This window comes from Myotis nattereri (genome assembly GCF_964212035.1).
Source record: "Myotis nattereri genome assembly, chromosome: 3".
Taxonomy (NCBI): domain Eukaryota; kingdom Metazoa; phylum Chordata; class Mammalia; order Chiroptera; family Vespertilionidae; genus Myotis; species Myotis nattereri.
In genome coordinates this window covers 42,171,566-42,199,281 of record NC_138077.1, presented here as the reverse complement: position 1 = coordinate 42,199,281, position 27,716 = coordinate 42,171,566, and the positions used below count along the sequence as shown (strand labels likewise).

Here is a 27,716-nt window from a genome sequence, read left to right as displayed (position 1 = left end):
ATTTATGAATGGGCATGATCTTAAAAATAAACATGAAGTAACAAGTATCATCTGTATAATCCTCAGCAATTATACTTTTCTCATACATTATCTCATATACTGCAAAGAATTTCTGAACTAAATAGATTTCACTATCTACACAAACGATATAATGCAAAAATAGATATTTACTCAAAAATTAAAACAAGTATCCTAATAGTACATGCAATTATTTTTCAATTAAAATAACAGAAAATTATTTTCTGAATTGCTCTGATAATTACCACAAAAAGGTATATATCATTAAAAATTATGATTTGAAAAGTAAAATTTCCCTAAAAATTTTTAAGTTTTTTAGAGTTTTCCTCAGAATTCTGATTCCAGCTAAGCATTTAAGTTGATGCCATATATTTTATTTGATATCTCTGTTATCATTCTAGGACAGTGATGGCGAACCTTTTGAGCTTGGAGTGTCAGCATTTTGAAAAACCCTAACTTAACTCTGGTGCCGTGTCACATATAGAAATTTTTTGATATTTGCAACCATAGTAAAACAAAGACTTATATTTTTTGATATTTATTTTATATATTTAAATGCCATTTAACAAAGAAAAATCAACCAAAAAAATGAGTTTGTGTGTCACCCCTCTGACACGCATGTCATAGGTTCGCCATCACTGCTCTAGGATAATAAAAATAAGTTTATCAATGTTAAGTTTTTTATTGCTACCTTGGTTTTAACAGAAATGTGGTGACACTCCAATCATATATTTGCATCATATCTCCTATGATAAGGACTATATTCATTATAATGTAAGAAGACAACAATGCCTGGGAAGTTGAAACATAGCAGGCTACCTGGAACATCCCTAAAATGCTGTAAATTACACCGGTCCACTGAGAAATAACAGTCAGTTACGCTGTAGCTCCTGCTACTCCATTTGCCTTAGAAAGAAATTTTAAGTTCATCCCTGAATACCAGTAAGTTTTATAAACTGGAGTTCAAAAACTAGACAAAGGCAATTTGTTGTATAGAAGCTTGGGAATTTTGATCAATAATTTACACAATGGTACCAAATGAGATTAGAAGACTGCAACTACTGCCATTAGTTTACTCAGACAGTTAATTTTAAAAGAAAAATGGGCCGAGCTAGGTGGGCCCTGGTTTATCCTTTAAAGACAACTTAATTGTAGAGACTCCCAGGACTTAAGCTGGTCACATGAAAGTAGGATAACCAGGGGAGAAGTCCTCACCCAAAGCACCATATTAATGAGGTCAAACCCTTCTGGGCTGGGGAGAAGATCTGTCCCTGCTTTTCACAAGATAATATTACAAAATGGATTTCAACTCCTTTGCCAGGTTCACGAAAAGGAACCTCTTTAAGAGGCATTAGAGATGATATGCTAAATACTTTGAGAGGCACAGTGAGTCATTTTCCTTCCAAAGGATCTTAATTTTTCCTTAGAAAGTAACCTGTCATTTTAACGGCATCTGCTTTTCTATCTTCTACCCAACCTCTTCTCAAAAATACGTTTAATATAAGACAGCAATTCTAAGCATGAAGTAATAATTTGGCATCTTACTCAAATTGCTGTCATCACGTTTTTATCAATTACAGAAAAAAATCCTTTCAGTAAAATTAATCAGTTTGAATATATTTTTAGTGACAAAGATTTTGAAAACTGATTTTTCCTCCTTAGGATGTGTTGTAAGCATTACATGATTCAACCTAAATGAAGCCTTAAGTCATGCAGTTTTCTATCTGTCTATATGACAAAATAAGAAATATACAGTCTTGCAGATAACACATATAAGTGAAGAGACCAATCACAAATTCCTACAAGGTCATCAGACAATTTCCTATTCCAGAGGTTTCTCACAAATATTTACACAGGCGCATTTTCAAAGCCCAAGCAACACCACTATCTTCAACAACCACCCAAACCCCCTTGTTTTCCAATTACAGGGAAGGCTTTATTACAGTTTGAAAGATTAATATTTTGGGGAGAAAGGCACCACAATTACTATTTTTACTTTTTGTGCATATGGCACAAAGGAGAAACGCCAAGGTCCCACTCTGGAGCTTTTGAAACCTCTCATCTTGGATCGGTGTGGCTTCTTGGGTGAAGCATCCTGGCGTTAGAGCTTAAAGCATTTCTCATTGTATCTGTGGATAGTCACACAGCCATGATAGGACACTGGCCTGGGCATTGCAGCTACCCCTGTGATGATGCTTGTTGCAGGATCGTAACAGAGAATAGTGTCTGTGGCTTCTCCATTTTCCCGTCTTCCACCCAGGATATATATTTTACCATTACACACAGACATACCACAGTTTTCCTGTTTTAACAAACACATAAAAAACCCCACATTAATTGTTGAAGGTAAGAGATTTGGTAGCAAGCTGAAAAGTAAAATAAGACATGGTTTAACACTGTCAATAAAAGGAAACACGAAATAAGCTCCCTTTTGCTAACTTTTACTCTATGTGCGAGTGCTAATTTTGCATGGATGAAGTGAGTGTTAAGATAAAATATATATTAGTAATTGGGCCAAGTTGGGGCGGGGGGTGAAGCGAGGGTGGTGGGCTGAGAGATGGGCTTGAACCTAATCATAACTGAAAGAAAACATCTCTGAAGAGCTTGGCTTGCTTCTTCTATTACAGGAAGGTTCTTTATTATGGGAAGTGGCTATAATGTGACCACAGATTAGGATAGTATCTTCAGGTATAAAAGAATTAGTGAGTCTGGCCGGATAGCTCAGGTGGGTAGAGCATTGTCCCGATATGCCAAGATTGCAGGTTTGATTCTCAGTCAGGGCACATACAAGAAGCAACCAATGAATGTGTAAATATACATATTTATAATCCTTAGGCTTAAATGCCAACAATAAAGAATCATATTTCATTTATTATTCTAAACTTTAATGACACTTTAAATACCTGGTCCACTGAAGAAGTATTAAAAAAAATCATCATCGAATTAAAATCCCACAATTTTTTTAAAAGAATGTTTCTGACAAGAATTAAAATGCAAAAATGTTTAAAATAGCAAACTGTGGCTTTTAGGAATTATGCAAAGTCAAGAAAAATGGAAATAGTGAGAGAGAGAGAAAAAGGCTGGGTCCATTTGGACTGCAAAAAAAAAAAAGAGCTCGTTTTTTTAGCTCTTTTATGTCATTCAGGATTTTAAGCATTTAAGAAAATGTAGCCCTAGCTGGTTTGGCTCAATGGATAGAGTGTCGGCCTGCGGTCTGAAGGGTCCCAGGTTCGATTCTGACCAAGGGCACATGCCTGGGTTGCGGGCTCGACCCCCAGTAGGGGGCGTGCAGGAGGCAGCCAATCAATGATTCTCTCTCATCATTGATGTTTCTATCTCCCTCTCCCTTCCTCTCTAAAATCAATAAAATATATTTTAAAAAAAGAAAATGTAGCCTTGGACTCAAATAACTGTCTACCATGAAATTCGATGATTTATCGTTTTTTAGTGAACAGAGAAGCCAGAAAAGGCATGAGGGGCTAAGGGGACAGTATGAACTAAGGCAGGAACACATAAGATCTATATAGAATGCAAATAATAGATATTAATATAATTGAGGTATAGTTGCAGAAAGTAAAGCTGAAAAAGCAAGCAGAGGTCAGCCAACAGAAGGCCTAGAATAGAAGGAAGTGGGAAAACTTTGGATTTTACTCAGTAGTTTCCAATCAGAGGACAGACATGATTATTACATTTGTTAGAAAATAACTGGTGGCAAAACGGGTTAGAGAAGCAAGACATTAGCGAAACACTAGATTATTGTTTCAGTTTAGGTAGGAACTGATGAGAACTTGAACAAAAGCAAGAATAGGAATGGAAAAGAATAGGAGAAACTCTGAGAACTGATAGGCTAGATCAGGGGTGGGCAAACTTTTTGACTCGAGGGCCACAATGGGTTCTTAAACTGGACTGGAGGGCCGGAACAAAAGCATGGATGGAGTGTTTGTGTGAATTAATATAAATTCCAAGTAAACATCATTACATAAAAGGGTACGGTCTTTTTTTTTAGTTTTATTCATTTCAAACAGGCCGGATCCGGCCCGCGGGCCGTAGTTTGCCCACAGCTGGGCTAGATTGACTCAATATAAAAGAGAGGAAAATCTAAGAAATTTTCTAGCTGTGAAATAATAGGAAATATATATATATACTAGAGGCCCGATGCACGAAATTCGGCCCTTGCAGTCGCAGCTTCGTTCGGAAGGTTGTTCAGCTGTCTGTTCTAATTAGCACATTATGCTTTTATTATTATAGATGTGTGTGTATATTTGTCTCTGGCCCCATGTTTCTGATACAGAGTGTCTGAATTCCTTGGAGTTTCCTGGGTGATAGGAGTGTCTTTCATTTTAATGAGGTGACTCTTGGTGGGTTCCTGGATGAGGGCTGGTCACCAGAAAGACGAAGCCATGATTAGAAGCTTGGAACTTTCAGGCCCACCCCTCATTCTCTGGAGACGGGAGACAGGCTGGAAACTGAGTTAATAATTGATCATGCCTATATGATCTCCAAAGTATGGGGTTTGGAGAGTGTTCAGGTTGTTGACACATCCGTGTGTTGGGGGTGGCACACCTCAACTGCACGACGACAGAAGCTCCTCTGCTTGGGACCCTTCTGGACCTCATTCTATATACCTCTTTATCTGGCTGTTCACCTGTATCCTTTGCAAAACCCCTTTACACAATAAACCAGGAAACAAAAATAAATGTTTCCCTGAATGCAATGAGCTGTTCAAACAAATTATCGAACCTGAGGTGGGGGAACCTGGATTTTTAGCTGGTAGATCAGAAATACTGGGGACAACCTGGAACTTGTGATTGGCATTTGAAGCAGGGGCAGTCTAGTGGAACTAAACCCTTGACTTGTGGAATCTAACACTAACTCCAGGTAGATCATGTCAGAACAGAATTGGATTGTAAGGCACCCAGACTGTGAAGAAGTAACTGGTGTGGGAAAACGCACATTTCTGTCAGAAGTATTCTGAGAGTAAGGGAGAAAAAGTTTTCCATTCACTAGCTTATTGGAAAACAAAAAGTAGGCTTGGGGAAGAACACTCATGGAAAATATCAAATAAGCAGCTTGAAATTTGAGTCTGGAACACAGGAGAGGCTTTAATGGAGATACAGACTTGAAGTAATCAGTATTGGGCAGTAGATGAGATCACTCAGGAATAGAGTATAAACTGTGAGGACGGCAGGGGGAAGAGGCTCATGGAAAACCCGTATTTAAAGGTTGGGTAGAAAAAACGAGTGAATATGAATGAGACTGGGAGATGATAAGTAACGGCCGTTGAGAGTACAAGATCTCTAGAGTGGTATAGGTAGAATCAGATTTCCAGCATCAGAACCATCATGCATTTTGGTGGTAGAAGAAAGAAGAGCAAGCCATGAATCGAAAGGCTGAGGGAAGGCCTTTTTTTGGAAGCAGCGGTGGAGGGGGAATGGGAAGATACAGGCCAGAGTGTGTGGATGAAGACATGAGCACAACCATTTTCTTTATAACAAATAAACAACAACTAGCTTCTGACTACAGAAAGAAAAAACCAGTTTGGGAGCATTTCTTATCTTTTAAAATATGCAAGAGAGAGTGATAAGGACTAGAGCAGAATTCTGACAAAGGTCAAGGGGGGAAAAATGAACAGCTCGAGCACAATAGCTACTTCACCACGGGATGGTTAAAAGTTTTAAAAAATTATGAAATAGTTCAAGCATACATGAAATAATTTAATAGCAGAACTGCAGTATATTCATAATTGTCATGTACTTAGTTCCTCCTAGATTCATTTTTCTTTAGGATTTTTATGTTATTACCTGCCGGCTGAATGTATTCTGTACGTGCATCCAGTAATCTTCAACTGGATCGTAACAGTATATTGCCTTGGTCAGTCCACCAGCCACATATATCAAGTTGTTTAAGGATACAGCTGTTATACATCTCTTGGCAATTGGGATAGCTGCACGAAGTAGCCAAGAATTGGTTTCTGGATCATAAGATTGAACCTAATACATAGAAATATTTAATTAAAATTTCTAAACAAAAATGTAAATTTGCTTAATAAAAAGCCTATCAATATATAGAAACATATTAAAAGTCAAATCTCATTAATTCACAGAATTAAGAGAGTTAGCTTGATAGTGAACTGTGAAATATGAAATTCTCAAATGTACATTTATTATTATCAAACAGAATAAAGTAACAGAGATTGCTTCCAGAAGGAATGGCTACCAAGTTTGCTTTACTTATTTCCATGAAAATGAATAGTTTAGATTTTTAAAAAATTGTATTATATAGCATAACTATGATTTAATCTGAATATAATTTCTTTACACTTTTAGGGATACCTTTCTTCAAAAGAACATAAGTAAATCTCAATTCAGTATACTCTGAATGATAACAAATTCTGAATTAATGAATTTTAAATATGTAACTTTTGACCACATTGTGTAAAGTTAATTTAGAAAAAAAAATTGACAAAATTCAGTTAACTATTGCTAAACCAATTAGGTAATAGACAGTTGTTTCCAGAATAAACTTAGTATTTCCTGAGATGTCAGGGTGGCATAAGTTCTTTTGTCCAGGAGTTCCATGAAATGCAGCAACTTTGAACCATCCTCTATTTATATTACAGAGGTTTCCTTTTCTCATCTTTGTTCTAAAAAATACTTTTAAAGTATGCAGAAAATGACCCAGTTGGAGGCGGCATAATTAGTTACTGTGTCTTATCCCCTTTGCCGATTCATCTCCCAACTGTGTTTTGTGTGAATAATTTTTCGAACCTATTGACTACAGCAGTAAAAGGTTTAAAACAACTTATTTAGTACAAGATCTCAACATTGAAATTTTATCATTTCAAACAGATCAAATCATGCTTTTTACAGCAAATTGTCAGATATATTAGAATCTCTCTTTACTTACTTGAAATTCAGTATTTTCCCTCAAAAGTATTAAGTACCAAGTTTTAAAAGGCCTTTCACACTAAGGAACCTCGCTATTCCCTTGATAAGCTTTCCATATTTCTCTTCCTATATATGTCATTGGTAATTTCGGTAAGAGAACATGCCTTACCTTATCAGAACAAGTATTATCATCAGGTCCGCCACCAATCACAAACAGTTTGCCTACACAGCTAGTCACAGCAGGAGAACTCACTGCTTCCTTAAGGGGAGCAACTTCAGTCCATCGATTTGAAAAGGAATCATAACATTCTACGCTGCTAAGCCTGTTCTGTCCATCATAGCCTCCAACAACATATACCTATATATAAAATACATGGGGGAAAAAATCTTAATTAACAAAGCTTGAATCCTGAACTAGTTGGCTAAAGAATTAAGTAACCTCTCTCCTTTAAAGAACACTTGATAACTATAATTGCAATATATTTAGCTCAGCTTCTGAAACTTTAAAAAATTTACCACCACCAAGGAGTCTTTTTAGACATTTTTTTCATAATAGCCTCCTCCAATGAAATTTTAATACCACAGATAATTGTATATCTGTTTATGTACTGTATGTATATCTGTGCTTTATACATGAAACTACATTTTTTTCACCCCCTCAAGAACAAATCTTCACCTCCTTAGGTATAATACTGCTTGAGTTGAGAATTACATGATTAAACTTAAATGCCCACACTCATGAATGATGAAAATATTAGATTATGATAAAGTAAGAAAGCTATGTAAATGAAATACTAGGTAAGGATTACTAGTCTGAGATCTTGGGAGGCAGGGCCTATCTTGTTTGTTTGCTTTTTGTTTTTGTTTTTAATATATTTTTATTGATTTCAGAGAGGGAGAGGGAGAGAGAAACATCAATGATGACAAAGAATCACTGTTCGGTTGCCTCCTGCACGCCCCCTACTGGGGATCGAGCCCACAACTGAGGTACGTGCCCTTGGTTAGAATCAAACCCAGGACCCCTCAGTCTGAGGGCGGACACTCTATCTGCTGAGCCAAACCGGCTAGGGCTATTTTTTTAAATGTATTTTTATTGACTTCAGAGAGGAAGGGACAGGAAGAGAAAGATAGAAACATCAATGATGAGAAAGAATCACTGCTTGGCTGCCTCCTACGTGCCCCTTACTGGGGATTGAGCTCACAACCCAGGCATGTGCCCTTGACCGGAATCAAACCAGGGACTCTTCAGTCCGCAGGCGGAGACTCCATCCACTGAGCCAAACCAGCTAGGGCTTCTTCATTTTAATCTCTACAAGTGCCTAGAAAAGTACCTGACACATAACGAACTCCATACTATATATTTCAAAGGGCTTTCATGTACATTTTCTTTTCACAAATATTAGGAAGATAGGGCAAATTAGTATCTTTATATGACAGATGATCTAATCAACAAGCCATTTATTAAATGACCTATATGCAGAATAGTCCATTAAACATAATGAGACATACAAGACACTTTTAACTAAAGGAGCTCTCCTGTTTAACATCCAAAGTTCTTTTAAAGGACGGTCATCATCAACTCTTCCCTCCACATCTAATTAACTATTAACATCTACTGAGTCTTCTTTCACAAAATCTCTGACATCTGTCCCTTTCTTTTGTTTCCCATTGCCATTATCCTCCCTCAGGGTCCATATCATTTCATACCTTTCAATTAATCTCCTGGTCTCTAAACCACAGATTAATCTTACTAAAACACCTCATCAACTCCTTTTAATAGTTCAACAATGAATGCCTAAGGGTCAAGGCTAAATGTTATATATTATCATTTAAAGTCTGTCCACAATTTATCTTTCTGTGTTCCTCCAAATTTCCACAGCAGCCAATGCCATTTCTATCTTGCTTTTCTCACATTATGATAAAAAAGATCTGTTGGTGGGTTTGTTCTAACACCATGTCGTTCAGAGAGGCTAAGTAACTTACTCAAGGTTATGCAGTTGGAAGGGGTATGGAAACTGTAGTACAATGTAGCCAGTAGGACATAGGCTTTGAAGTCAGGAGAGGCAGCCAGACAATGTTAAGACTTTGGGCAATTCTTTCTGAGACTCAGACCTAATTTCTTTTCAAAAAATTTAAAAATTGATTTGAGAGAGAGAGAGAGAGAGAGGAAGCAGATAGGGATGAGGGCAGTGGAGAAGTGTGAGGGAGGGAGAGGGAAAGAGGGAGAGAGCGGGAAAGGGAGGGAGGGAGAGAGGGGGAGAGATCAATTTGTTGTTCCACTTACTTATGCATTCATTGGTTGCTTCTTGTATGTGCCCTGTTGGGAATCAAACCCACAGGCTTGGCATACCAGGATGACACTCTAACCAATTGATCTTATCACCCAGCCAGGGCTACCTAATTTTCCCTACATGCATAAATTAAAAATAAGTGCTGTGAGCATCAAGATAAAACACCTCTAGCCTAAGAAAAATCCGAGCTTTTGTTCCTTTATCACTTTCTGTATAACCTTGGGCAAGTGGCTTAATTTCTTGATTCACTTTCTTTATTAATTTAAAAAAATATGTATTTTTTAAATTGATTTCAGAGAGGAAGAGAGAAGGAGAGAGAGAGAAACATCAATGATGAGAGAGAATCATTGACTGGCTGCCTCCTGCAAGCTCCTACTAGGGATCGAGCCCAAAACCCAGGTATGTGCCCCGACCCAGAATTGGAACTGTGACCTCCTGGTTCATAGGTTGATGCTTAACCACTGAGTGATAATGGCTGGCCCACTTTATGAATTTAAAAAATTACAGTAAGTATTCTCTGCCCTGACCAGTTTGGCTCAGTGGATAGAGCGTCGGCCTACGGACTGAAAGGTCCCAGGTTCGATTCCAGTCAAGGGCATGTACCTTGGTTGTGGGCACATACCCAGTAGGGGGTGTGCAGGAGGCAGCTGATCGATGTTTCTCTCTCATTGATGTTTCTAACTATCTCTCTCCCTTCCTCTCTGTAAAAAAATCAATAAAATATTTAACAAAAATAAAAATAAAAAATTACAGTAAGTATTCTTTAAGATTCCTTCATGTGCTAAGGCTCTATATTCCAAACCATTCTAGGGCTCTTTTACAGAGAACATTTATAAATTTAAATAATTTTATAGGTTTGAATTCAGCCTATATTGTAAATTTTAGGCATAATGGTTTCCATGGATTGAGTACTTGCTATATAAAGTAGAAAGGATTCCTTTTATTTCTTGATTTAGTGATTCCAAATTTTGGGTAGCTTCAAGTCAAGTATACTGATATTTGTGAAATAAATTTGTGTTCATTAATCCATGTATAATATTTGAGAAATAATAATTTTTAATACCTTTGTATGTTGACTAAGTCATTATAATATTTTTAGTTAGACCTCATCTCTTTCCCTTTAGCAGTCCCTTTTTAGTAATATTTTGTCATTCTTGAGGCATAGCTACCAAAACTATATATAATATAGTAGGTACTGCCAAGCCAGTGGTTTTATAAATTATTCTATTAATATTTTCTTTCCATTACATCTATCTCAAGGTCCTCATTAGTTCACTGACCTTGTTGACAGCAGCACCACACTAGATCAATATCCTTAGGAATTAAAAAAAAATCCTTAGGAATTAACAGTGGCTTTCCGTGTGCTTCGAGAAGCTCTGGTATTCTACAGTAGAGACAGATTATCTAGAAGCCTCTATGGGCATGGGAGAGGGGAGGCTGGGTGGGAAAGGTTCCTGGTACCATCTCTGTTTCAAATTAGAGCAGTTCTGGCTTCTCATTGGTAGCTCTGAAATATCTCCGCAGGAGAGCCTGTTACGAAGGGACCAGTCAAAAATACATGTGCAAGCAAGTATGCTGCTTTTTCTTAGACTGTTTATTAATTTGAGGAGGCTTTGGAAGAGCTGATAGAGAGGGAGGCAGGGAAAAGCTAAAGGACCCAAGTTAGCTCTTGGAATAAAATTTATATTAGATTTAACTTTAAAAAGGAGGGTGTAGTTGCTTTTTAAAAGTTTGGAAACCACTAGTCCACAAGTGATTCTCAAGTTCCTAAGAACAGCAAAGAGTTCAGAACCAAATTACATATTTTTTATAAAACTTATTAGCTACAGTCAATAACAAGTTTAGTTTAAAATATGTTGGTGAGTTTATCTGCACACTTATTTTAAATTTGTTTTGCCCCTACTTGTACAAATAAAAAAGACAAAATAACACCACTCTAGATAAATATATCTCTGCCTGACTGCCAAAGTCAGTAAAAGGAAAAAAACTGCTTGGATTAGACATTGGCTTGTTTTTGTACTTGATGCAACGCCTTTATTTTCCATGTTTCTTAGGCATTTAGACTCCAGTGGCGCATGAAAAGAGAAATGTGGTGTACTGTCACGAATTCCAAATTGAGAGAACAAACTATCCATTCAAAAGTACAGTGTCAAATTGTTTATATCTTCAGTTTATCTATTGAGGTTAGAAATGGAAGGAAATACAATTTGAAGCCAAAATACCCAGAGGGTGAGTAAAATAAAGGATTCAACTGTGGTATTTATTTTGGAAATGTACCAGCAATAGTGATAAAAAGTGGTTTCTCTTACTTTACCAAGGAGGACAGCCATTTTGTGACGCCATCTGCCTTTGTTTAGAGAAGCAACTCTGATCCAAATATTTAACTGTGAATTATAAATCCAGACATCACGGCCATTGATTCTTCCACCTTTAAATGCAAAACAATGCACATTCAATACATATGTATCTATCACCAAAGGATCTATGCCCAAGGCAAAGATAGTAAAACACGGGATTTATTCATCCAGTCCAAGAACTTAAGAATTCAGTTCAATAAATGAAAACAAGAACCCTCTGAAAGCTTAATGCAAATAGTTCTACAGAACAGATTTTAACATTGCCAATTGTTATCTTGAGAAATAATTACAGCCCGGCTAGCGTGGCTCAGTGGTTGAGTGTTGACCTATGAACCAGGAGGTTACGGTTAGATTCCTGATCAGGGCACATGCTCGGGTTGCCGGCTTTATCCCCCGTCGGGGGTGCCCAGGAGGCAGCTGATCAATGATTCTCTCTCATCATGTTTCTATCTCTGTGTCCCTCTCCCTTCCTCTCTGAAATCAATAAAAATATAGTTTAAAAATAAAATAATTATAGGCCTCAAAAAATAAACTGCAGACTCTGAACTTTACAAATGTATATAGATTGTTATTTTAGGAGTTGGTAACCAGAAGCACCCAAAAAACAAAATTATTATTATTATTTTTAAATATATTTGTTATTGATTTCAGAGAGGAAGGGAGACGAAGAGAAGAGAGGAACATCCATGATGAGAGAGAATTATCAATCAGCTGCCTCCTGCACACCCCCTACTGGGGATTGAGCCAGCAACCCAGGCATATGCCCTGACCTGTGATCTCCTGGTTCCTAGGTCGGCACTCAACCACTCAACAACCATGCTTGGCTGGGCCAGAATTACTTTAAAAAACATTTAAAAAATGATAGATTTTTAAAAAAGCATACCATTGTACAAAATAAAGTATGTGTTGTTGTATGTTCAATGTGCAGTAATCTAGTAATCTGCAAAGCTAATATGATCACTTAATTAACAGACTTCAGACCATACATACTGTAGTTACAGCAAAAAGTCATCTTGGTTTTATTTGTTGTATAAACTGATCTGCCTAAAGTGGGCATATCCAGTGTCACTGTTTTCTTTTGTGACACTGTTTTAATTTAAAACAGCCAAGCTATGTTCAAATTAAGAGTAGCTACTATAATAATTCTTTATTTACCTGAAACAAGAATGTCATTCCTTAGTGCACAGACTGCATACTCTGATTTGGTAAATTCTGGAAGCTTAGCCAAAGACTTCCATTCTCCTGTCACAGGATCATAGCACTCAGTATATGGAAGATTAAACCCTCCAACTCGTTCACAGCCGCCAACGACAACTATCACCTCAGAATAGCCAGTTGACCTAAAATTATTGTAAGAATAAATAATATATTAAAAATATACTCAAGATTATTTCAGACCCTAAAAACATGCCATTATCATAAAGTGGAATAGTATTATAAACAGTTGAATTCATTCTCTATGAATGTATCAAATAACACAGGCTACCAATTATTACATTGAGAACATTTACAAGGGATTTAGTATTACCATTTTTTTCCACAGAAAATTCCTACAAGTATTTTTTTTGAGATTGCCTTAAAAATTGTAAAGCAGTCCAAAGAGCCTACCTAACTCAATTGGAACTCTGGTAATATAGGATGATTTTCAAATGAAGTTTTGCAGCAATTCAGATGTGCATAACCACACATGATGATGCACTTTTTTTAAGTGTAGGAAAATGAAATTTTTCTGTCAGATTGCTAGTTCTAAAAAAGCTACTTCACAGTATAATCTACTACCCTGTAAAGGAGTACAGTTATGTGCCACATAAGTTGTTGTTTGGGTCAAAAACAGACTGCAGATAGAAGGGTGATCTCATAAGATTGTAATGGAACTGAAAAATCCCTATCACCTAGTGACATTATAGCCGTCATAAAGTTGTAGTGCAATGCATTACTCGTGTTTATGGAGATGCTGGTGCAAACAAACCTACTGCACTGCCAGTCATATAAAAGTATAGCGCATAGATTTATGTATAATACATAATACATGAAAATTATAATAAATGACTATATTTATGTATTAACTATACTATACTTTAAATCATTGTTTTAGAGTGTACTCTTTATACTTAAAAAACTTGCTGTAAACCAGAATGCTGTGTTATACCAGCAGCAGCCTCATACATTTTGCTTATTGTGTCTCCTGACTGCATTATTTTCTCTTGTGTTTGATTTCATCTCATGCTGTTTTGTGCAGTAACAAGGTGTAGACTGAGGCTTATAGCCTAGGAGCGATAGGTAGTGCCATACAGCTTACGTGTGCAGTGGGCTATACAGCCTATGATGTATGCACAACTATAAAATCACCTCAAGGGGCATTTCTCAGAATGTATACCTTTTGTTAAGCAACACATGATTGTATATGTACAGAAATTATTTAAAAAATTTTTTTAAAGTTAAGTAAATTTAGGTAATCCCACTCAAAATGTTGGTAGTCACTAAAAATGTTAACAACGTTTATAACAAAGAATGTTAAAAAAGAAAAAAGCAAGATAAAAGCTGTACATAAGGTACAATTAATATTTATATTAAAAAGGTCTGCACCCAGCCAGTGTGGCTCAGTGGGTGAGTGTTGACCTATGAACTAGGAGGGCATGGTTTGATTCCTGGCCAGGGCACATGTCTGGGTTGCAGGCGATCCCTGTAGGGGGCATGCAGGAGGCAGCCAATCAACGATTCTCTCTCATCATTGTTGTTTCTATCTCTCTCCCTCTCCCTTCCTCTCTGAAATCAATAAAAATATATTAAAAAAATAAAATAAAATAAAATAAAATAAAATAAGAAAGGTCCTGGCTGGTGTGGCTCAAGTTAGTTGAGTTGTCCCATGCACCGAGAGTTTACAGGTTTGATTCCCAGTCAGGGCACATGCCCAGGTTGTGGGCTTGATCCCCAGTAGGGGCATGCAGGAGGCAGCCAATGGATAGTTTTCTCTTGGAGATATTTCTCATTCTCTCCCTCGCCCTTCCTCTCTTCTTTCTAAAAACAATAAAAACATATTTAAAAAATAATAGACCAAAATGCTAATGATGATTGTTTCTGCATGTGTGGCTTCCCACTTTCTAGTAACATAAAATTTCAAAACAATAATGAGCATGGGCTATTTTTAGAATGGAAAAAACAACTTTTAAGAGCATTAAGAGAGTCCCAAAATTTATGTTAAACACTGGCTTTTTAATTTGTACTTTAAACTTAAGAGAGAGACAGGAAAAACTGAGAGCTCATCCAAGCTCTTTTTGTTCATAAGGGTCTATGGAATTTTAGTTAGTTGGCTTTGCCCAGGCCAGTGTGGCTCAGTTAGTGGGAGTGTCGTCCTACGCACCAAAAGGTTGCTGGTTTGATCCCCAGTCAGGGCACATACAAGTATCAACCAATGAATGCATAAATAGGTAAAGTAACAAATCAATCTCTCTCTCTCTCTCTCTTTCCCTCCCTTCCTACTTTTAAAATCAATAAAAATTCTAAAAAATTTTTGAGATATGGTTTTCACTTTCCAGAGTAGCAAAGATTTACAAAAACTAATAATATGATATGTTGACAAAGGAATTGAGAAATAGACACTTTCATATTTTTGGCTGAGGTATAGCTTGGAAGAAAATTTTATACAGTAACTACCAAAATTAAAAATGCCCATATCCTATGACTGAGCAATTCTATGTCTAGTAATTCAAGTTATAAATTATCAGTGAATGCAGACATATGCACAATACTGAGCATTCTTTGTAATAACAAAAATCTAGAAACAACTTAAACATCTATCATTAAGAGATGAATCAAATAAATTATGGTATACTATACAGCTTTTAAAAAATTATTTGAGGCCTGGCCAGTGTGGCTCAGTGTTGGAGCACTGGTCATAGGATCGAGGGTTTGATTCCCCATCAAGGGCACATACCTGGGTTGCTGATCTCCCCCTCCCACCTTCCCACCCCATCTCCTACCCCCAGCCTCAGTTGGGACATGTGTGGGAGGCAACCAACTGATATGTCTCTCTTACATTGATGTTTCTCTCTCTCTCTCTCTCTCTCTCTCTCTCTCTCTCTCTCTCTCTCTCCCCCCCCCCCACCTCCCTCCCTCCCTCCCTTCCACTCTCTCTAAAAATCAATAGAAAAAATATCCTTGGGTGAGGATTAACAAACAAAAAAAGATTTAAAAAAATCCATAACAAAAATAAAAATAAATGAAAAAAATAAGTCTTTTATGTGGCGATGTAGAACAATCTCCAAGATACTTTTAAGTGATAAAAACAAGGTGCAAAAACAAACAAAAAAAACAAGGTGCAAAACTATAGTACCCTACTATCTGCATAAACAAAAGTGGGGAGGTATGTGGTATGCATACACACACACACACACACACACACACACACACACACACACACCACACTTATATACAAAGAATATTTCTAAAAAGAGTTCAAAAATTTGGTAACAGAGGTATCCTTTGGGACAACTGATATACCAAAGGTCAGGTAGAAGAAAAATTACAATATATATGCTGTTATGTAAAAATGTTAGAGTTCAAAATAACAATGAATTAACATGTATTTAAGATGGGAAACCATGTACCCTATAGTATAGAATAACATCCTTAAGAGGGACTAGAACAAAAATTCAGAACAAAAAATTTTAGTCTTGGCTCTGCCACTAAGTAACTTTATGACAAGAACAAATTGGTTCATTTAACTGTGCTTCGGTTTTATCACCTATAAAATAAAGAATGAAGGTATTTATTAATCTTACAACACTATTTTTTTAGATTCAACATTTTTTTGTATTAGTTTCAGGTGTACAGCATAGTGGTTAGATAATCATATACTTTACAAAGTATCCCCCCTGATATTTTCAGTACCATCTGGTACCATCAATAGTTATTACAATATTATTGACTATACATCCTGGTGGCTATTTTGTCACTACCAATTTGTACTTAATCCCTTCAGCTTTTATACCCAGTCCCCCGGCTCCTCTCCTTTCTGGCAGGCATGAGTCTTTTTTCTGTATTTAAAAGCCTCTTTCAACTAAAACACCATTTCTTTAAAGAACACACAAAAAGCCCTTATCTTAGTTTTCTCAAATGGTTTCTAATAGGAACTTGAACCTTGTTCTCATTAGGGCAGTTATATTCCGATATTCATTATATAGTAACTGATTATTAGACAAGAGGTAGGAGCTTATTAAATAGTAGAGGCCTGGTGCACGGGATTCATGCACTGGTGGAGGGCGTGGCCTGTGGGGATAAGCCTGCTGTGGCAGCACCGCTCATCCCAGTCTGCCGAGTGGCTGTGCACCTGCCCTCTGAGCGACTGCTCCCTGGTCCGGCATCTATTGTGGAGTCAGAGTACTCACTTCTCCAGGGGAACTGGTCGGGGACAGGCCCAAAGCCAATAGCACTGAGAGGCAGTGGAGTAGGCCTCAGTCCCACGGTGGCCATGAACCCGCCTTTCGGCCTCCAGGGTCAGCGCTGCACAGCCTGTGGGCGACCGGAGGAGGTGGTAGGGAGTGAGGAGGAGGAGCCTGGGGCAAGGAGGCGATGATCGCAGCCCGGGGTTCTCAGCGGGAGCAGCCGCTCATCCTGGTCAGCTAAGTGGAGCTCCCACTGTGGTAGCACACTGACCACCAGGGGGGCAGCTCCTGTGTTGAGTGTCTGCCCCCTGGTGGTCAGTGCCATCATAGTGACTTGTCAAATGGTTGTTCTGGTCGTTCTGCTGTTAGGTTGCTGGGCTTTTATTATATAGGATTAGCTACCTATTGCTCAATTGAGTATAGCAAAGAGCATTGATTTTTTTCTCATAGATATGAACAATTTATGCTTAAAATGAACCATTTGATAGCAAGCATTTCTGCCTCAATCACATTTCCTATTCTGTAAAAGTACAGCATATACTTAAAATGTATTTTCTTCACGAAACCAGTAATAATTTTTATTATGTTTTTTTTTTGTGTGTCAAATGCTAGGTTATGCATTCTTTCATATGATATATCTAATACTCACAATTTTTAAAAAAATATATTTTATTGATATCAGAGTGGAAGGGGTAGAGAGAGAGAAACATCAATGATGACAGAGAATCACTGATCGGCTGCAGACCCACAATGGGGATTGAACTTGCAATCCAGGCATGTGCCCTTCACAGGAATCAAATCCAGGACCCTTCAGTCCGCAGGCAGATGCTCTATCTACTGAGCCAAACTGGCTAGGGCACTCACAACAATTTTACAAGGTAGATAATATTATGCTCATTTTACAGATGTGAAAATTGATACATAGTGAACTTAAAGTGCCTTACCCAAGATCATAGAATTAACTAGTGTGGAGCCAGATTATAATCCAGGCCTGTCTGTTTCTGAAGTCAGTACTCTAAACACATCATGATGCTTGGTGTTTATTAAAAAATAATATTATGGCCCTAGCTGGTTTGGCTCAGTGGATAGAGCGTCAGCCTGTGAACTGAAGGGTCCTGGGTTCGATTCCAGTCAAGGGCACATGCCGGGTTGCAGGCTTGATTCCCAGTGGGGGGCATGCAGGAGGCAGTCAATCAATGATTCTCATCATTGGTGTTTCTATCGCTCTCTCCCTCTCCCTTCCTCTCTGAAATCAATAAAAAAATATTATTAATATTATGTATTAGCACAGACATTTAAGGTTGCATAATACATATTATTAAAAAGACAACCACTGTTCCTAAGCTTTGTTCCTTCTGTGCTTGGTCTCCACTGTTTTCTCTCCATGGGTTTACAACTGGCAGTGTAGGTTGTGGGGCAGCACCGGCAGGTCTAAATCGGGGTGGGGGTGTTCGGTCCTTCCGGGCTTCACGAGAACGATTCCTGACTACCTTGCTGTGAATGGCACAGCTCACACAGTAATGCAGCTTCACATACAGCTTGGGAAGCACATAGGCGTCGAAGACACTCGCTTCGGAGATGTCCCTAACGGCTGCGGCCTCCACTATGTTTCGGATGACAAACTTCTTAATGGCCTTGTCCTTGGGCACGCACCGGGCGCAGTTGGTGCACGAATAGGCTGCACATGCAATTACACTTACAGATTATCAAACTTTCATGCTTGAGTGCATTTTTGGGTTTTCTCTGTTATTTAAGAGACACGTGGGTATATATATGTAGAATACCTAATATGTGTTGAGCTCTGAAGGATACTTGGCACAGGATAAACACTAAAGAAACACTGACTAATGTGGAGTATAACCTAATTGTTCATTGGTGGAAACTGACTGTCATCACCCTAATCTGGAGTTAATCTTTGCATCGCTAATGTGAAGGCAACCAGAGAGTCTGTGTCCCCTAATCTGACACATTACCTAGGATGAACTCTTGCCAGAAATACTTAACTGGTCTCCATTAAGCTGAGGCTTGCAGAGCCAACTTCGTTTCCAGAAACATAACTAAATGCAGGTAAATGATACCATAAGGAAGCAACCAGACTGATACAGAAGACGGAATACTTTTCTGGACAACTTGCCATCAACAAGTCAGAATCACAAAAAAGACATTGTTCTGAAATAAGAGAGACTTCGTGGAAATAACCAGATGCAATAAGTGATCCTGGATTAGATCCAAATTCATTAAAGAACAGTCTGGAGGAAGTATGTATATGAATTGGGTATTAGATAATATTAAATAACTATTAACTTTAAGTGTGATATTATTTTGCCTGTTATTTTTTTTAAAAGATGCATCTTCAAGTAAAAAAAAAAGTAACATTGGCTGAATGAATGAATGAATGAATGAAAGAAAAAGTCTGGACTGCAGATATAGGTTTAATAGTCAACAGCATGCATGGTAATTAAAACCATGAGAGTAGATGAGATCGCCTAACAGTGGTCGGCAAACTGCGGCTTGGCAAACCGTGGCTCGCGAGCCACATGTGGCTCTTTGGCCCCTTGAGTGTGGCTCTTCCACAAAATACTGACTTCTGCGCATCGGCCACGAAGTTTCAATCGCACTGTATGTGCACGCCACCACGTGGTATTTTGTGGAAGAGCCACACTCAAAGGGCCAAAGAGCCACGTGTGTCTCGTGAACCGCAGTTTGCCGACCACGGGCTAGGAAAGTGTGTAAGGCAAGATAAAGAGATGTGAACCAAAGGGACTACAAACATTCCCAAGACTAGATATAGAACCATCAACTGGAAAAGAGCAGCTGGAGAAGTAAGGCCATGAAGAAAATGGTACTCCACAAGCTAAAGGAGGAGTTTCAAGAGGGATTAAAGCAATTTATAATGTCCAATCCTAAAGAGAGATCAAGCTGGATAAAGACTGGAAAGAGGTGTCTAACAAATAACAAACAGAAGGTCAGTGATGACAGGACTGAGAAGAGTTTCAGGAGAGTGACTGGAGCAGAAGTCGGGAATGAACTGCAGTTGCAGAAGTGGAGACATCACCCCTTTTTCAAAGAACTTTGGAGTTTCTCAGAAAGATGAGAACCTGTATAAATAATACACATTGTTCAGATAATGAAATCCCCAGTGATGGGTACTAACATGCAGTAACAAGTAAGTGAAAGACAATATGAGGGACAGAAGTTGATTGCAGAGTTGTAAAATAAAGGATTCCTCACAAAATGCCTACACAAAATAAATATTCGCTATTATATTTATAATAGTCTGTAAATTCAATATAACTATAGTTTGTTTTTTTCTACTTGCCTCCTAAAGAAAGGTGATATAGCAATCTTTTATATAGATGTGTTCCACTGTATAAAATGGATTGGTCCGCTTCAAAATTGGAAGTAAATTTTTGCAAATCAAGTAACTAAGTGAATCAGGAAAAGTATTTATTATCTAACCTAATTAGCCCGAGGCTCCAATATGTTTATTCAGGTCATTTCTTTGTAAATAACATTAATAATAAATGAATTACTTTGATTTTACAACACATATCCCTTGGTCCCTTCTAATCCCATGAGATATGCAGAATAGGTATTATCAGTCCTATCTGACTCCAAAATATTCTTCTGCTACAAGGGACTCTGTTTGGAAGAATGAGTGATTTTCCTTGGAGGGATACTGTGCATCCAGAAAAGTTGTGGAATATCCCTGAAGCTGTTTAGCTTTCTTAATACATTTAACCATGGCCTCTTTACATTCTTAAACTCAGCCCAAGTCTCTGAAGAGTCTTTAAAAAAAAGAAGAGGAACTTAGAAAAAATCTGTACACTTACAGAATAAAATTGTATTCTTTTGTCCTTTGTTAAACAATTAACAATTACTTTTTAAAAAACTAGAGTCAGTTTTTGTTTTATTGAGATATAATTGTACACTATTTAATTGCATTCCTACCCCTTAACATAACATAAATTTTCCAAATTCTGTATAATGATGATATAATTTTTGTAATCAGAAAAAAATTTAAAAACTCAGATTGACGTTAAATATAGTAACTATGGCAATGAGACAAGATCTGAAGGTTGGGTTTTATATCTGAGAATCCACTCATTGTACATGAGCTTACTTACTTCACCTCTATATTTCATGTTGTCTGTTAGTCTGCCAAAGTCTTTAGCTCCTTTCTATCCAAAGACTCTCTGGAAAGTAAAGTGGAATGCTTTGGGTCCCTACGAAGGCTACGAGAAATTAGTAGAAATATACTGAGACATGCACGGTTGCAAAGACCCTTTGCAACACCCTCTGACAGCTCAAAACAATAACAAAGAATGAATCTAGTCTTCACTGGGTGAGACATTTAAATTATATAAATCTACATGCAACAATACATATAAATGACTACACTGAAATTACCTTCAGGATGTTTAAAAATACTTTAAAAACAAAAACTTTTGTTAAATATATTGTAGTTAATTTGTAAACAGTTTTCTCACCTTCGTGGCCTAGTTCTTGGGGACATCATTTCATTCCCAAGTATGTGGTACCGCCTTGCTTCATGCAACAACTGATAACACTCAGGAGAATTCTGGATCAATTGGTCCACCTCAACTGTTTGAACGAAGTAGTTGGGATGCAACAGAGGGAGTCTCACATGTGTCAGGAGCTCATGTAATAGTGGTCTTCTCAGATCAACAGCACGATAGACCCAACGCATGACAGCTTCAAAAACCATCTCCTCTTTACTAATAACAAGTTCATCACTACAAATATAATCAATAAGTTCATCTTTGTCAAGCTCAAGAAACTCCTCATGCTGGGACACATCCTCAAAAGTCTGTAATGCAAAAGTCTTGCACTTTGTGAAGAGTGTTTTGAGTGAATGGGTGTCAGCAAAGCGCTGAATTCCTAAGCAATTACAAGGATCAAGTTGCTCCTCCAAGAACTTGGCACATGCATCACGGAGAACACTGATCTGAAAGAGGCTTGATGTTTCAAAGATATATTGTACATTCTCTGTAGTGATCTTCACCTTTCCAGTATACACATACTGCAGAAAGCATTCCATAGCTTCAGCTAAGATACCATTGATTTCAACCAACATTTCTCGGCTTTCCCTGTGGTCATTACAAAACATAGCTCTGAAGTAGCTACTACAGGCTGATAGAACAGCTCTATGGCAAGGAAATTCTTTCCCTTCCACACAAATGATAACATCTGTGAATAATCGGTTATCTCGGAATTCATTAAATATCTGGAGTATGTTTTCAGCATGGGATGATCCTGAAGAGAAGTCAAAAAATTCATGGCCTGTCAGAGATTTAGGGTCCATTTCAAAGACTTTACGCTTAGTTGCTGGGGAATCACGCACCCCGAGATCCTCTCTGTTTAGTCTTCGTCCTAATATTAGGACCATCGTTACATCAGTTGACTATATAACTGCTGAGAAATGACTGTTAGGGATCTTCTTTACGTGGCTAAAAGTGAAAAAAGAAAAAAAGTGAAAACATTTTAATAAGTAAAAAATTCAGTATTCAAATTATATAATTTCATTTTGATGTAACACTGCAACAAAATCATGTAATGTATTTCATGTAGGGTATTGAGCACTACTTCGTTTTAATAAACGTTGATAAATAAAAATTGCATTTGCACAGTTAGAACCTTAGGAGTAATTTGCAACAGTATTCCTTTAGCCCCCCAGGTGAAAGGATACCGTGTACTTTGGGAATTAGTAATAACCTTCGGTCTTCCCTTTTACACAGCTGGGTTTTATCCACTGACTATAAAGGTAAGTCAGAATACTGTAAGACACAGAATTTGACTATATTCAGAATCCTAAAATAAGTGTATATCATCTTAATATACTAGTGTTGCTAGACAGGAATTCAATTATATTTATTAATGGTCTTTAAAAATATACATATTGTTTGACTAGCAAGTCCTTTTTCAGCATTCCTAAGGAAATAACAGGATATGTAGAAAGATTTATCTACAGAGATGCCCAATGCTATATTTTAATAATCGATGCCAGCACAACGGAGCACTGCTGCAAAGGCCAGGGCTCAATGCTATATTTTAAAAAATATATTTTATTGGTTTCAGAGAGGAAGGGAGAGGGAGATAGAAACATCGATGAGAGGTAATTTTTTTTTTTTTATAGCAAAGGTGGAGATTTATTGAAGAACAAGTACAGACTCCCACATGGGGAAAGGGAAAGAGTCCCACAGAACGGACTCCCACGTGGGGAGGGGTAAAGGGTCCCCAATGATGAGAGATAATTATCGATCGGCTGCCTCCTACACTCCCTCACTGGGGATTGAGCCCACAACCTGGGCATGTGCCCTTGACCGGAACCAAACCCGGGACCTGTCAGTCCCCAGGCTGATGCTCTATCCACTGAGCCAAACCAGCTAGGGCCCAATGCTGTTTTAATAAAAAATACTTAAAACAACCTAAATGACCTACAATAGGGGATTAGTTAAACCAAAGTACATTTTAAGGATGGAACAGTCTATGCAGCCTTTAAAAATTATGTATACTAGCCCAGCTGGTGTGGATCAGTGGTTGAGCATCAACCTATGAACCAGGAGGTCACAGTTCGATTCCAGGTAGGGCACATGCTGGGTTTTGGGCTCAATCCCCAGTAGGAGGCGTGCAGGAGGCAGATGATCAATGATTCTGATAACTGATGTTTCTCTCTCTCGTTTACTCTTCTTTTGTCTCTGAAATCAATAAAAATTTATTTTAAAATATTATGTAGACTATTTAATGACATGGGGAAGAATTAACTAGGTAGTAAGTGAAAAGCAGATCATAAAACATATGCTAAGGAAATAGAAAAATTTATGAATCAGTGCATCAAGGGATAGAAAAAAGGAGGCAAATACGCCAAATGCGAAGTGATTTGTTTTGTTTTTCTCTATTTCCCCCTAAATGTCCACTATAAATAGGAAATAATTTGTTTTTAAACCTCCCTCAGAAGTGACTATGAATAGGTAACTAATGAATTGAGGCACTGGGCTATAGCTATCAATTCTCTTAAATTTTAATTTTTAAGGTGGTTCTTCTCCTACTGGCTTTTCACATCTTAAGTTGATACATGACCCAAAATGTATTTGTCATCGGCTTAAGAGCACTCGGGGTAGCTCTCATCTATCCCCATGCCCTCAGAATTTCATACACAATCACTTCTAAAGGTCCCAGCTTCTTCCCGAAATATTTCAACAGTCAGATATCTAGGCCAAATGATGGTAGCATGAAGAAGGCTTAATATTATGGAAAATAGTATGGAAGTTCCTAAAAAAATTAAATATAGAACTATCACATAATCCAGCAATTCCACTTCTGGGTATTTTTCTGAAGAAATCCAAAATACTAATTTGAAAAGACATATGCATCCCTCTGATGACTGCAGCATTATAGAATCTCCCTTTTGGATAAACGGGACAAGTTTCTCTTACATAAATGAAAAGATACTCTGTTCTGTAGTCAACAATCTTACTGTGTTTGTTATCTAGTATCTGACTGTATTAACTTTGGGGTAGCATATTGAGTGAGTTAGGTATCAATATAAGGCTGATTAAAACTTGTGTGCTCTTCCTCCTGGGAACACACGTTTGGGCCTTTCCCTTGCCCTTCCTCTCTCACAGGCATGCATCTCCTAAACTCTAAGGCAGTGATTCTCAACCTTCCTAATGCCACGACCCTTTAGTACAGTTCCTCATGTTGTGGTGACCCCCAATTTCACTGTTACAAATTGAACATAATTAAAGCATAGTGATTAATCACAAAAACAATATGTAATTATATATGTGTTTTCCGATGGTCTTAGGCGACCCCTGTGAAAGGGTCGTTCGACCCCCAAAGGGGTCGTGACCCACAGGTTGAGAACCGCTGCTCTAAGGGATCCCACTGAGACTTGCAACCAGGGGAACAATGGAGCAGCGGGCAGCCTGTCCTGGGTTAACCCCCTGAACCTGTCTCCAAGGTCCCCTTTTTCTGACTGCAGTGAGCTGACAGCAGCCGGCCTGGCTCACTTCTTTCACTGTGGCTTTTACTTCTCAGTGAGCCAAAGCAACCCCACCTAGGCTCATTTCTTCCCTGTAACATTACTTAATGACTCTGCCGAGGCTCTCCTGTTGCTTCTTCTGCACTAAGCTCCTCCTTGTTTCAATGTCCTCAGCTTTAATAAACTACTCTCAAAACAAAAATTTAAGCACACACACAGAACCTCAAAAACCTTATAGGAGTTAAGGGTCTGTCTTTTAATGATATTTTCTGCCCCTTATTCTCATAGCTGGTTCCTTAATTACTGACAAGAGCTCTTTCACGTCTTTTACCCAATGTAAAACTGAGAATCCTGGATTAGAACAACTATAAAAATCACCTGCTATTATAAAGTATTCAACAGCAACAAGAGACTGTCTACTGCTTGCTTTGTAAGTGGCTACCTCTTAGACCTGGGCTGTTTCCTCCCGAGCAGCTTTGGCTTGGCTTTTCGGACATCCTCACTTTCTCTGGACTTTCTAGGAACTCTCCCATTAACCAGTCTCCACAAAGCATAAAACATAAACGCTTCCTAGATGACAGGGTGGGTAAATAATTTGCACAGCAGGATCTTAGAAATATGAGATGCATTTCAAAGTTTATCTTCTGGGCTTCTATATGTTAATCTATTAGCCGCTGTTTTCCCATTTTACACAAATCAAGTATTTTATTTTAACTAGTAACGGAAAAAGCAAGAAATCAATTTGGCATCTCTGGACAAAACAAGAGGAAAATGTTTGCTCCAAGGAAATTTAATTAGAAAATTATATCTAGATAAGTTAGTGGATGCAAGGGTGATCCGATGGTCGTGTCAATGACTGCCTGCCCATATCACATGATTTGTCTAGAAGAGCTACTAACTTTTTTCTCCCTGATTTCTTCAGGGGCTTTATTTCTGGAGCTACACTGTCACTTGAAAGGAAGACTTTTCTTAACAGAATATTGTTTTTAATTGAATTAATTTTTAGAGAGGAAGGGAGAGGCAGAGAGAAACATCTATTTGAGAGTGGAACATCAATTGGCTGCCTCCTGCATGCCCCACACCAGGGCTCCAGTCCACAGCCCAGTCATGTGCCCTGAATGAGAATCGAACTGGCAACCTTTCAGTGCACTGGATGACGCCCAACCAATTGAGCCACACTGGTCAGGGCCAGAAGATTCTTCTTGTTAAGGATACTGTAGGGTTTATTTCCAACTGCAGAACTCATAAATGTTGTAGACCTAGTTTCTGATTGTTAAGTAAATTTAAAATTAGATGTATTTGATTTATGTCCCAGAAAAATGAGTGGAGATAACTTATCTTAGTGTCTCTAAGACTGGGGAAAAATGTTGACGGGGGACTGAGAGTTTCAGGAAGGGGAGGAAAGGACTGGGTAAACACTGTATTTAGGAATGGAAACGACCGTGAGATTGCCTTCCTTTATGATCTTGAGGACAGAACTGCTCCTTGTGACTCTTACTGACCTAAGTGACTCCTGGTTAAAGAAAGTAAAGTAATTTAAATCTTCAAATAACAATGTTTAAATAGTTTATAAATATTATAAATACCTTTTTAGCATTTGCTTGATCAAAGCCTCAGTCAAAATATTTGTGTTGTTTCAATTTCCACACCTAAAATAAATGGAGAACAGCAGCAACATATAAATCAGATACGAATCACTTATACTGGTCGTTGGCAGGATTTACTAATAAGTTAAAAAATTTTTTTAGTTGATTTTAGTTTCCAACTGGAAGTTTACTTTTGTATAGAAAATCATTACTGAATAACAATTCCTGAAAGCAAATTAATAATTTTATGTTATTTTACATACAAACTAGTTTTGTTATTTACCAACGTCTTTACTTGACAATTTTATCCTGCAGTAAGGTTTCTTGAGTGAAAGATGAGTAAACACTGGCATCAACAGCAAGCTAATGGTGACAGTGAGATGAGCAAAATAGATATCATGTGATAACTGATATTTGAAGAATGTCTGGTAATAGATATCACATCTGAGTTTAGAGCCATTAAATAATTCTGAACTGGTCTATCAATATTACCAAAAGTAAACAATTTAGTCATTATATATTATATAACCATGGAATACATTTCAGAAAAATCTCAAGTGTTCTAGGTAATTCAGGAAAAAATTCATTTTAAAATCCACAGTAATTAGACTGTCAATATAGAATCTCCAAGTTTATAAAATAATTTTTGATCTTTTAATATAAATGTATTATTTCTTCTGCTTTGTTGAGGCTTATATAGGTGTAGTACCTATTGAAACTAACTCATTTAGCATAACTCCTTTTTTGGGGGGGGGGCGGGCAGAAGGGGAGTAGAGGAATGCTTAAGAGAAAATACTAGCAACTTGAACTGTGCACAGAATAGCAATTGAACACTAATGGACCTGGTTTCTGGCCCATATATCTATAGACCAAGTTATGGACTATTGATTTTTTTTCTGCAGAAATACATGAACACACTTCTCTGTACCCCGATTATGCGATGATTGTGAGGTGAATGTTATCTTGCATGTTTCTTTACTTGTAGAACACAGTCTAACTTGTGTGTACCTTTGGTAAAGAATATCTCAAGTTGGTCAAATCAGGGGATTGTTAATCCTAGCTAAATGCTTCTTCCCAATGGCAATAAGAGATTCTGAGCCAACACAGGTATTCAGCTCAATTCAAGAAACATTTATAAAGAGCCTATCCTTCGTCTGGCACTGGGGTTGCAAATACTGGATTCAGATC

The 27,716-nt window shown here is 37.7% G+C and overlaps 1 protein-coding gene across 1 annotated transcript; it reads right to left on the bottom strand.

The window, feature by feature from the left end:
• Positions 1 to 517: 517 nt before the first annotated feature.
• Positions 518 to 22,347, bottom strand: KLHL24 (kelch like family member 24; the record flags this gene model as incomplete). The annotated part of the gene is made up of 6 exons (XM_081086377.1): positions 518 to 2,320; positions 5,820 to 6,008; positions 7,075 to 7,263; positions 11,506 to 11,624; positions 12,709 to 12,893; positions 21,428 to 22,347. The coding sequence occupies 6 exons, from the start codon at positions 22,345 to 22,347 to the stop codon at positions 2,120 to 2,122; spliced, it is 1,803 nt and encodes a 600-aa protein (XP_080942503.1). The 3' UTR covers positions 518 to 2,119.
• Between the last annotated feature and the right edge of the window lie 5,369 nt (positions 22,348 to 27,716).